The 12,893-nt window shown below is 38.4% G+C and overlaps 1 protein-coding gene across 2 annotated transcripts in view; it reads right to left on the bottom strand.

Moving 5' to 3' along the window:
* The window catches only part of LOC137273443 (zinc finger CCCH-type with G patch domain-containing protein-like), a 69,302-nt gene extending 63,483 nt beyond the window's left edge, over positions 1–5,819 (bottom strand). Inside the window, exons 1-2 of one of the 2 annotated variants that reach the window (XM_067806133.1) lie at positions 5,276–5,819; positions 1,166–1,262 (exon numbers count right to left, since the gene is read on the bottom strand). In XM_067806133.1, the coding sequence (XP_067662234.1) occupies positions 1,166–1,262; positions 5,276–5,323 (145 nt within the window). In that variant the 5' untranslated portion in view covers positions 5,324–5,819. The remainder of the gene's footprint in view (positions 1–1,165; positions 1,263–5,275) is intronic. The other variant, XM_067806134.1, reaches the window with a different exon arrangement.
* Between the last annotated feature and the right edge of the window lie 7,074 nt (positions 5,820–12,893).

Below are 12,893 nucleotides of genomic sequence, written 5' to 3'. Positions count from 1 at the left end.
ATGTTTGTTTTCTGCCATAGATTAATCAAAATTAGGCTTAGAAACTATTAAATACGGCATCTTAAAAAAGAAATACAAGTCCTCGTGCTTTAACTATAATAGTTCAGGGCGAAAGTGTGCTTTTTTACACTATACATGGTGGTAGAGCAAACTGTATTTCTTAATTACAGCCACGTAAATACCAAGGGAAATGATTAGGAGATAAACATCATGTGTTGGCCAATTTCCGGGTGTTATTGAGTATTTGAAGCACGGGAATGCATTTGGAACCGACGGCGTCAGCCGGAGGTTTCAAATGAAATATTCCCGTGCTTCAAATACTCAATAACACCCGGAAATTGGCCAACACATGATGTTTATCGACATTGTAAACACAAAAGTAAACCAAAGGGGTTTTAGTGTCTGCACTCGTTCACATCGAATACGGACACAACAGTGAAGTGTCATCAGCTGGCCGTTTCAGCTGGTTCTCATGGTAGCATCTGGAGGTGCTCATTTGTGACGTCATTCTAACTTTACGTCACAATATGATTTGAATGACGTCACCACTGTTGATGACACAACAAAACAATTGTTTACGTGTCAATACGCGGTGAATAGTCTTTCAGTTTCCGGGATTCTAATACCATTTAATCATGTTTTTCAACCAATCAGATTACAGAACACAGTAACTTTTGGTTTACAATAATGAATAAATAAAAATACTGATGAAAACAGAGAGACACAGAAGAAAATTCTCTAGTGGAGAATAATGATAAATTTTTCACCTAAATTTACATTCTAAAAAGATATTCCCAGAGTTTGAGTTACCTGCCTAACCGATTGCTCGATTGTCAACACAGACTGCCAGATTCTCAAATTCACCTGCCTGATGGTCAGGTTAAAATTAAGACGTGTACAAGACGTGTACGTGAAGATATTCATCATATTTCAGGATAATAAATCATTACTGAAAAAACGAAAAATAAATGATGAATTAAAACTGGATGACAAACTATCTTGGTTGTCAAACTTAAATTATTTGCTGGCATGAAGTTTTGGTCAGGGCTGACATGTTATACATCTAACCAGCCCTGTGGTCTGGCTGAAAGTTTGGGGAATTTCATCCCCAGACATTATTATGATTGTGTGTCTTAGATTAGTGGATGTAAGCATAGTGTTTCACCTTGTGTCAGGTTGATAAGCTCTGTGAGATCCTCTTGCAGTTTGATCAGGTCATCTGTTGCACCAGCAGCTTGTACCGCCTGACTGACCTGAGAAAGCTGTGGGTCAAAACAGAAATGATCACAATTGTAGTGACAAATACAGGTCCATAAGCAGAGGTGATGAGAGAGTCTCCACATTTGGTGAACTCAAGAAGAAACTCAATTCATCAGGTGGTTAGGCTTTTTGGCTTGGTTGATTACATAACATAAGATCTCCATTGCTCTGTATGCTCATAACGTCTATCACTTGAATGTCGTTATTTACAGGTTGCTATGACATAGTTGAAATATACTGATAGCTGAAGTGCAGCTAAACAGAAAACAAAGACATTGTCAGTGTTACTGTTTGGGACATTTCTTTCATATTTTCTAATGGTACCAGCATGATGATATCAAGTTTATCTGTTTGTTATGATTTAAGCAACATTACAGCAATCTGTAGTCAAATCTTAAACACACAATCTGATGATTGATATAATGCCTAAAGTCCCAACTGAAGTGTGGGTGTGGTGATACTCAATGATTTGAATCACCGAGTCTGACAACCTGGGCCCCATTCAACAAGGTGATTGTATGGCTAAGGTGGTTGTAACTCCTATACTTCAACACAGACTTTCGAAATTCGTAGCGCTAATGTGATCATAACTCCCATGCCTTAACACAGACTTATGAAACTTGTAGCGATAATGTGATCATAACTTCCATGCCTTAACACAGACTTATGAAACTTGTAGCGCTAATGTGATCATAACTCCCATGCCTTAACACAGACTTATGAAACTCGTAGCGATAAGGTGATCATAACTCCCATGCCTTAACACAGACTTATGAAACTCGTAGCGATAATGTGATCATAACTTCCATGCCTTAACACAGACTTATGAAACTCGTAGTGATAAGGTGATCATAACTCCCATACCTTACCACAGACTTATGAAACTCGTAGCGATAAGGTGATCATAACTCCCATGCCTTAACACAGACTTATGAAACTCGTAGCGATAAGGTGATCATAACTCCCATGCCTTACCACAGACTTATGAAACTTGTAGCGATAAGGTGATCATAATTCCCATACCTTACCACAGACTTATGAAACTCGTAGCGATAAGGTGATCATAACTCCCATTCCTTAACACAGACTTATGAAACTTGTAGCGATAAGGTGATCATAACTCCCATACCTTAACACAGACTTATGAAACTTGTAGCGATAAGGTGATCATAACTCCCATGCCTTAACACAGACTTATGAAACTTGTAGCGATAAGGTGATCATAACTCCCATACCTTACCACAGACTTATGAAACTTGTAGCGATAAGGTGATCATAACTCCCATACCTTACCACAGACTTATGAAACTCGTAGCGATAAGGTGATCATAACTCCCATTCCTTACCACAGACTTATGAAACTTGTAGCGATAAGGTGATCATAACTCCCATGCCTTAACACAGACTTATGAAACTTGTAGCGATAAGGTGATCATAACTCCCATACCTTAACACAGACTTATGAAACTCGTAGCGATAAGGTGATCATAACTCCCATTCCTTAACACAGACTTATGAAACTTGTAGCGATAAGGTGATCATAACTCCCATACCTTAACACAGACTTATGAAACTTGTAGCGATAAGGTGATCATAACTCCCATGCCTTAACACAGACTTATGAAACTTGTAGCGATAAGGTGATCATAACTCCCATACCTTAACACAGACTTATGAAACTAGTAGCGATAAGGTGATCATAACTCCCATTCCTTAACACAGACTTATGAAACTCGTAGCGATAAGGTGATCATAACTCCCATACCTTACCACAGACTTATGAAACTCGTAGCGATAAGGTGATCATAACTCCCATACCTTAACACAGACTTATGAAACTCGTAGCGATAAGGTGATCATAACTCCCATGCCTTAACACAGACTTATGAAACTCGTAGCGATAAGGTGATCATAACTCCCATGCCTTAACACAGACTTATGAAACTCGTAGCGATAAGGTGATCATAACTCCCATGCCTTAACACAGACTTATGAAACTTGTAGCACTAAGATGATCATAACTTCCATACTTTAACATTATCGGATGGAAAAACAACACAAACAGTTCTAACCGTATGAATGCTTGTTGTGTTTTAATGAAGGGCCCTCTCCTTTTACATCTGCATCTATCAGGTGATAAATCCATCAGATGAATTATCACTTGTGAGCCGATGATAAACAATTTCATCTGCTATTGACGAAATGAGACTTCTCCCATTCTCGCAGTTTAACGAGGAATGGAGAGTATGGAAAGGGGGAAGAGGTCATGACATGTCCGAGCTGGTACAATTTCACCCATACTAATTCGAGACATTGCAAGATTTTCATTACTCTCAGATTTGGGCCACTTCCTAGTTACCTGTCACAAGTGTCAGCAAAGTAAGTACCCGCTTGGTGTCTTGCTTCAGCTATTGTGGCAGAAAATGTGTCTACTGAGTGTAAAGGAAACATGCAACATGGGAGAGTGAGCTATGCTTTATTTGTTTGTATAATTTACCCAGTGTTACAGATTGGGATTTTAGTTACAGATTGAGTTATTTTTATTAGAAAAGGTAACCTAACCCCTAGTATCGTAAACACCGAAAATACCTACCCCAACAAAACTAAATCCAATCATTTAATCAAGATCACTGGGTCATAGTCAAATGGGTAGAATGACAAAAGGGCAGAAAAAAAGAGTCAAATGGTATCTGTACGCTAATAGCCAAATGGATTGCTAAATGGACCAAACTGAAGAGTGAAAAATGCCGAAAAAGGACAGAAAAATGAAACTTTTAACAAATTACATAATAAAATAGTGTAAATAATGTTATGTTTGTTGTTATTATTTTAAATGGACAGTGTGCCTTGTTATTGGTGAAAAAGGGTGCAAAATAGGCCAATGTTCAAATCTGCCAAGTGCATGGATGAGGATGTCACCCTTGACATGGTGGAGTGTTGCCAGCTGGGAGCAGAGACAACCCAGAATATTTCACTCATATCTGACAATGAGTTAGACTTAAGAGAGTGAATGTCCCACTTGTGAGAAACAGAATGTTGTGTAGTATCTGAAACGGATATACCTGGGCTTGGATGAACTGATACTGTCACGCTTAAAATTATGAACTATGTCAACAAAAATTGAAAAACATTGGTAAACATTTTTTGTTCGCCCACATGACTAAGAATGTGGTCCTTTGACATTTTTCCATGATCCAGGCATTTGCCTTTCACCACAGCCCATTTTACTTTTTTCCATCGGCCGTTTTGACTTGGCACTTCTCGGCTGAGCTTTTCCAGTGTTCACAATGGTGTTTCAAAGTAACAGGACATTGGGTCCTGTAAGTTTCAGATGACTGTCTGACCCACTGAAAATTCACAGGACCCACAGAACAAAATTCAACACACATTTCCGATTTAACATTTCTCATAATTGGCATCGAAATTAACACTATATAATGACAAACATTATAAACATAAATTTATAAAAAGTGAACAAGTGTCAGGTGCCACAAATAAGAACTTCAGACAAAGTCATTTTATTATATTCAGTCAGACACTGGGGCCAGCAGGTTGGGGACTTCTGTCTGACCATTGGCAAATCGGCCAGATTTGTCAGAGTGTCAGACACTATTCGTGAACACTGCTTTTGCCCTACGGCCCATATGACTAGATTCCAGATCAGTGAAGCCTATGCCAAAACTGTCAGCCTGTGCCAACCAAGAGACATCTGTTACTCAGGCAGCACTGGTAGAGTGAGTTATTAACGATTAATAAACAAACAGGAAGATGGAATCTGTTTTAAAAGTTGTCATATCCGTGAATGACCACTTCTCACCTTCCCTCACCTGACAGGTGGCTGTGGTTACATCCAATTCGGTGACATGTTAATTACTCTGACTTCTCACAAACAATAAAATCCATAGCTGAAAAACATTGCTAAGCGGGAAAATTTCTTCAGCTTTCGCGCTATGCGTAATTCGAACAGATATAATCTACGGTTATCATACGTCAGAATTCCGGATCCAAGACATACCTGCGTTCTATACATTTCCAGCGACTGCTCAAGGCCTTCCTCGTCCATATTGCTGCCCGGTTAAACAGAATGATCGTTGCTGTTTACTTTGTAATTCACAAACCGGTACTGTTCATGGGCGCCGCCATATTGGTAAAGCTAAGCAGATTCGCTCTTTTCGTATAATGTTGAACTCACGTACAAAATACGTTCAAAATAGCTTCCTGAAACTAGTATTAAGTCCATGCTTCCCTACTTAAATAAACCATTCACTGGCCCGTGGCGGGACCATCGTATCCCAGCTGCTAAATCGATGTCAATCACTGGATTGTTTGGTCCAAACTCGATTGTTTTCAGATCGCCACCACATACCTGGAATGTCGCTGAGTGTGGCGTGAAACAACAAACAAGCAAACAAATATGAAAGCCAGTCTAGGCTTGAAACCCGAGCACCTGATAAATTCCAAATGTAAAGCCTAAACAAATGTATGGAATATTTTAATTACCAAAATTTGAGTCGTTGTCCAACATTGTGAACAATATATGAAGCGTATCTAATTACGAGGGTTGGCTGAAAAGTTCTAAGCCTCACTGTGAAAAAAAGTTACAAAGTCCATGTTTGTAATTTATTTTTCAACATAGTCCTCTTCCAAGTTCACACACTTTTGCCAGCGATTCTGCAAGGCCCGAATCCCAGTCAGGAAGAAATCTTCTTCAGCTACCCTAAAAAAATCAGTCACAGCGGAAATGACGTCATCATTACTTGCAAAATGGCGACCGGCGAGTTCCTTTTTCATTTTGGGGAACAGGTGGAAGTCAGGAGCCAAATCAGGTGAATAAGGAAGATGGTCAATGAGTTCAGAGCCACAATCGCGGATTGTTGACATGGCCACCACCGATTTATGAACAGGCGCATTGTCTTGGTGGAAGAGGATACCTTTAGCGATCATCCCTCGTCGTTTGGCTTTGATTGCTTCTCGCAACTGGTGCAGTAGATCAGCATAGCATCTGCCGTTGATAGTTTGACCTTTTTCAAGATAATCAATGAGCAGAATACCCCTGGAATCCCAAAAGACTGATGCCATCACCTTTCCAGCTGAAGGAACAGACTTGGCTTTCTTCGGAGCTGGTGAATCAGGATGCTTCCACTGTTTTGACTGTAGTTTTGTTTCTGGTTGAAAGTGATGTATCCAGGTCTCATCCATGGTTACAAATCGTGCCACAAAATCATCGGGATCTGCTTCAAAACGACGCAAATTGTCAAGGGACGTCTGGAACCTGACACGTTTCTGTTCTGCTGTCAAGAGCTTTGGCACCCATCTTGCAGAAACTTTAGTCATTCCTAATTCGTTGGTGATAATATGCTCAACCCTCTCATGAGAGATGCCCACTGCACTAGCAATATGTCGAGTAGTCAATCGTCGATCATCCATCAACATATCGAGCACTCGCGTGATGTTTTCTGGAGTGGTTGCTGTTTAAGGCCTTCCTGAGCGTGGGCCATCATCAAGGCTTTGTCTGCCACGCTTAAATTCTGCAGCCCACTTCTTTACTGTGGAAAATGAAGGAGCATCATCCCCTAGAGTGGAGACCATGTCAGCATGTATCTGTGTTGGGGACATCCCTTTCTTTTGCAAGTACTTGATGACTGCCCTGTATTCAGTTTTGTCCATTTCTGATGATTTCAGAGGGTAGGTGTACCAAAAGAGCTGTAGTTGAGGTAAAACTATGAGTACGTTTGTAATTCTTGTGTCTATGATTCACTAAATGATTGTCTTCATTGGTGGCAAACACCTGTCTCTACCTGGTGGGGAAAAACCACTCAGGCTTAGAACTTTTCAGCCAACCCTCGTAGCTTCATTTATGAAATACAAATGTTGCATGAGAACTATAAAGAATAATATGGCCAAAAACTACTGAGAATTTAAAGATTGCAATTTTCATATTTCTGTTTGATTACTCATGTATTAAATGTGAATCTACTCGCAGAACATAACTCCAGGTGAACAGACAGTATTTTGTCAAGTCACCATGGGCAGCAATGCAGGCTTCAATGCGGCGGGGCATACTACTGATCAAAGAAGTTAGAAAGTCGTGGTCCATGCTGTCCCAGTATCGGAACACCTCTTCTTTCATTTCAGCAATATTTGTCAGAAACAAGAAAAGCCGCGCCCTGACACTGACTTCCCTTGTGCCCAGTACGTGCCATATCCATCTGCAATATTTTTCAAAACACGATAAACAGTGGGATGCCTTGTTCTACTTGAAATCACTTTAGCTGACCTGCTGTCCTTTTATAATACTGTAAAATCAACGTCTTCTTGAAGCCTTCTGTAAATCATCCACAGATCTACTGAGGATCACTGAAAATGTCGTATGCCAGCAAGTAAACAAAGGCGGATAACTCTTCACAAACTAATTAAAAAGGATTTACGGAGTTGTCTCTCTTGAATGAAACCAAGCACCTGATAGCTGGCCAAGGTCGTTTATACTAGAAATCCATTTCAACATATTCCTAAAAGTCTCAATAATTTCTGATCACAGTGTATATCTACCTGGCTTACCTTGTACCAAGACACATACCCTAATTTACCACTGCCCAATGTCCCATAAAATACTCAGATAGAGTATACATCCACACCACAGTCCTCCTTATGTACAGTAATGTACACAGAAGCTATCTCAGTGGAAACTTGATTTGAACTATGTGAATTGTTGATTGGCATATTAGAAGTTGCTATTTCATGGACATAGATTTTTCTGGGTTCTAAGCATTTTGACGTCACGAACAGACTTAGAATTACTGTTGCGTTCTACCTAGATCAAGCTCGGAAACGTTGTACAGAAAAATGTGACAAACACAATACTGCTAAACATATGGTTATTATTGTATTATATTTGTATTTATTTGTATTATATATTTGTTTCCACATTGTTCAAGAAGATGTTCCAGTCAATACATAAGATAGGAATAAAGGAGTAAGTGAATATAGGAGCAATATAAGATTTTTTTTTTTTTTTTTGGATTTTTTCTTTTTTTGGCGGAGCCATGGGATTGGAGGTTCAGAGGGTTCGAACCCCGGGTACCCGTTGTGTGAGAAACAGTACGTGCCACCACGCAAATATAAGTTGGTGGCGTAAGCCGCCTCCTTACAAACCATGCTGTCCGAAAATATTTAATTTAATCCGAAAATGCTACATTGTTCTGCATCTGCAGCAGTGGAGCTGGCCCTTAAGGTGTCGATGTCATTGTTGGACCAGTCGACATGAATGATTGAGTGAACATAGTTTTACGTCACTTTAAGCAATATTCCAGCAATATCACAGCGAAGGACACTAGAAATGGGCTTCACACATTGCACCCATGTGGGGAATCGAACCCGGGTCTTCGGCGTGATGAACAAACGCTTTCACCTCTAGGCTAACCCACCGCCCCGATAAATCACTGTAGACCATTAATTTTGACAATCATTCTTGCATCACACATTTGTTAGTGTTTGATTCTAGCCGGATTGTTTTTGGAAATGTAAATCGTACACACTAAAACTGATGACTCCGATAATGTATCCGCCAGTTTTTTTCAATCGTAAATTAGAAACAATGTTCCTGTATTTCTTTAAAGCGTATGTATAACATATATAATATACCATTTATAATACGTAGGGTCACACCTCACCCCATCCTTGAGGTATCCTAATCCCATCTGTACCCACCCCCTTTGGTTGAGTACCTTTGTGTTCACGATTTTCACCGTATTTGAAATTCCAGAATGCAAGCACCATGCAAAGTCTAAACTTGTTATCTTATCTCATGGAATGTCCATAATAGTCCAGACAAGCGCAACACAAGTTTAGTGTTACATAACATATAAAGACCCATTCACACTTATGTCGAATTGACAGGAATCAAGGAGCATCAGCCAGAACAGAAATTCCCAAATTCGAACCGAAAATGTCAAAGATTTGAAAGGATGCAACTCTCCAATACTATCTCACGATACAGTGACAGGTAGCCATGTTTTTCGGCGACTGTGTTTTGATGACGTCAGGGCTCATTTGAAAAGCATGCGGAGCTCTCTGACTGGATTCGGGAGGTATTTGACGTACATTCGAGCTGTATGCCAGCTTAAATTCATTCGAACTATTCCGATACATTTGAAAAATATTCCAAAAGGCGTCCTGCAGCAGTCGAGATACATTCCAGACAACCTGACAAGATTTGAAGTGATTTGTCTTTTCTATGTATGTTCAGAATACTTAGAATGCAGTAAAATATTTAGAATGCAGTAGGGATACTTCAATTACAGTTCGAATGCATCTCAAATCCCGTTCGATATTTTTCCACTTCGAATATACTGCACCTCGAAAGATTTGGACATATTCAAAACGTTGGGGCACGTTACAAGAAATGATCCAAATAGTTCATGTCATATCTTGACGTTGTCTCTCAATCAGCGTGACTCTTAGTAAGTTCATATCCTATCTTGAGGTCTCCCAATTTTAGCGTGACCAGGCTGATGTCTCTCAATCAGCGTGCATCATGGCGCTCAGAAAGGTCATGCCCTACCTAGACTGTCTCTCTATCAACGCGACTCTCAGAAAGGTCATGCCCTACCTAGACTGTCTCTCTATCAACATGACGCTCAGTACGTTCATGCCCTGTCAAGACTGTCTCTATAAACAATGACGCTCAGTTAAGTTCGCATCCTACCTAGACTATCTCTCAGTCAACATGACGCTCAGAAATGTCCAACCACAAGTCAGGAAACAAAAACAGTTGCAATGCTACTCCTTTTTCTCAGTCTCTGAATCAGCGTTGATGTCCAACCTTGAGACTGTCTCTCATTCAGTGTTATTCTCAGTAAGGCCATGCTCTACCTTGAGACTGTCACCGTAAGTACATGTCCTGCTTTGAGGAAGTCTCTTATTGTGTTCATCTTTTATCACATTGTGCTCATCGTCTCTCATCTTATCGTCTATCTTTGGTCACCTCTTCAGCTTTGCCATGATATAAACAGTTATTAAACAGTAATTCTTCGTTCATTCATTCAATACCGATTTTCACCCAGCGATTCAGTTATGGCAACCTATTTTCCAACTATGAGACGACGGTTTCTAAAACTGGCCGTTCTGTCCAAGATGAACAAACATGTTAAAAATATCGGGACATATTACAAGAACTGGTCCAAACAGCTTAACCTTTAGCCTGCTGAATTAATTTCAGCATAAGGCGTTAATAAGAGGGTGGGTGATTTCAAACACTCAGTGCGTCACTAAATAAGGGACAACTGAAAAAATATTCAGCTCATTAATACTACATACAAAAATAAACATTATTATCAAAAAATATCCAGATAATTTCAAACGTGCAGATATTAATTACAAGACAAACATAAATATAGTAAATTTTCCTGAATTTACCTGAATTACTCGATTGGTAGCCGGATGCGTTTTATACTAGGAACCGTATAAATTGTCCAATTATCGCAAACCGATTTCAATATTCTTACTACTGATATTTCATAAGTATCTGACTTTAATTTCGTATATTTGTATCGGCAAATATCCGCGCGACGACAAATTAAAAAATAATTCTGAAAAAAAAATAATCGAAAACGTTCGTCGTAAACAAATAACATTTTCGATGTCATGACAGGTCTTACTGAAATGGCACTATTACGTTTATTTAAACGTGTCATGTAATGAAAATAGCCGAATAAAATATATGATTCATAAGCATTCATGAGTGCAAATATCAAGTTTTATGGTTCATTAATTTTTGCACAAACCCACAAAAAGACAGTGTTAAATCGTGTTACGCATACTAAAAAACAAACATGGCGCGCTTCGTCGAACTCCTACATAAAATATAGCTTTTTTGGTCAGAAGAAAGATTACAGAACTCTTCTGTGTAAGACCTGGTGAAAGAGGGAGAATTTCTCATTCTACAAGTGTTCCATGTATCATTTTCCGTTTAGCATGACGAAAGACGGACGAAAATTAAGATCGTGAAATCTAACTTGTTTTCTAGTAAGTGCAAAGGTCACCGGATGTGATGTCACAGACGGGGATTGCCTGATGAAATTCATTCGCTGTTGAATATGAACAGAAAAGTTGGAGATATTTCGTCTGAATTTAGCACAAAAAACTGTTTAAAGTGATTAATCAGAGCTCATAGAATTTTCTTGGTGTATTTTTGACTATATAATTCGCACATAGCCGAACCAGTTTGACCTTGTATGCTCCCGTGACCCGGAAACAGTAGTCGATCAACACTGCAGATGCAAGTTTTTCAGTATCTTTTATTTGAATTTTTGTTCATATTAGGCACATTACTTTATTGTCCACTGAATATAAAGATAGCAAAGATATAATTGTGATGCATGTTGATCCCAGCTTATTCTTTTTTTCACATGGTCCAACACAGAAACGTGTACAAACATCATTCTCAACAACAGGTGCGCGGATATGGGCGTGGCATTTGTGTTTCAAAATAACATTCATGCTTTTCTTTTTATGACGATGTAGTGTAGTAAGAACTGCAGTATACATGTTTTATAAACAAAAATATATTTTCAGTTATAGTTTCACATGAAATCGGAGATGATTTGATAAAAATTGCTTTCATATTACATGATTGGGAAAATTATATGTCTCACTTTAGAACAAGTTGAATTACATTCATAATTTTATGCAATGAATTAACGTTCTTGATGAATAATTACGATAGATTTGTCAGTGCTTTATGTTTCATAACTGGTTACAACTTTAAATCTGTTCATATACTTTAATATGTTAAATGATATTAATAATATGACAATTATTTTTCTCTCTCAAATAGACAAGGGCAAAGACACTTAAAATCTGTCAATGCATTAGCAACGTGCAAATAACCAAATTTTAATTAATGTCTTTCAGTAATGTGGAAAGCTGACAGTTTTGTACAATTTTTTATTACAACTACATGTATGCCATAAAATATATGGATAGATGTTACAAATTATTTTGTGTATTTTATTTCTTCATAATATCGTGCCAAAATGTACATCAAATACAAATGAGTGATGAGTTATTTTTGTTTTCAACAGTACCACTTTGTTTGCTGAATTATTTTGAATCGCATGTGACAAATAATGTCAATTATGTTGTTGAAGTAACAGTACATGTAAATTTATCAGAAAATGTTATCATTTGATAAAAGAGAAACCATATACATATAAGAAGTTATATTGTCTCTGGTGAAAGTAAACAGGCTTCATATTCTGTAAATATATATTATTCTACCTTATTGTCTTTTCCTGGGTTTAGGAACAATGTCACAAAATGAAATGGGTCTAATGAACTTTCAAGGATTGTTTCTGTTTGCTGAAGTGTCTGATGATGATATACTCCAATTATTTAGTGTTCAATAGCCTAAACCATCATGAAACAAGAAACATGAAGAACAGTCTTCCTTGAATAACAAAATGCCAAGGACTGAGCAGTCTTCCGTTAAAGATCTGGAAGCATTTGATATATATGTCTTTGCCATATACACATGGCAATGAAAAAAATCCAAATTGAAATCTTAAAGAATATCTCCAAACTGGACAACAAAAGCCACTCACTGCAGAGCTCAGTATTAGGAAAAAAGAAATTTA

This window comes from Haliotis asinina, chromosome 2 (assembly GCF_037392515.1).
Source record: "Haliotis asinina isolate JCU_RB_2024 chromosome 2, JCU_Hal_asi_v2, whole genome shotgun sequence".
Lineage (NCBI taxonomy): Eukaryota > Metazoa > Mollusca > Gastropoda > Lepetellida > Haliotidae > Haliotis > Haliotis asinina.
Note: the sequence above shows the minus strand (reverse complement) of the source record. Positions and strands in the feature narration are given on the sequence as shown.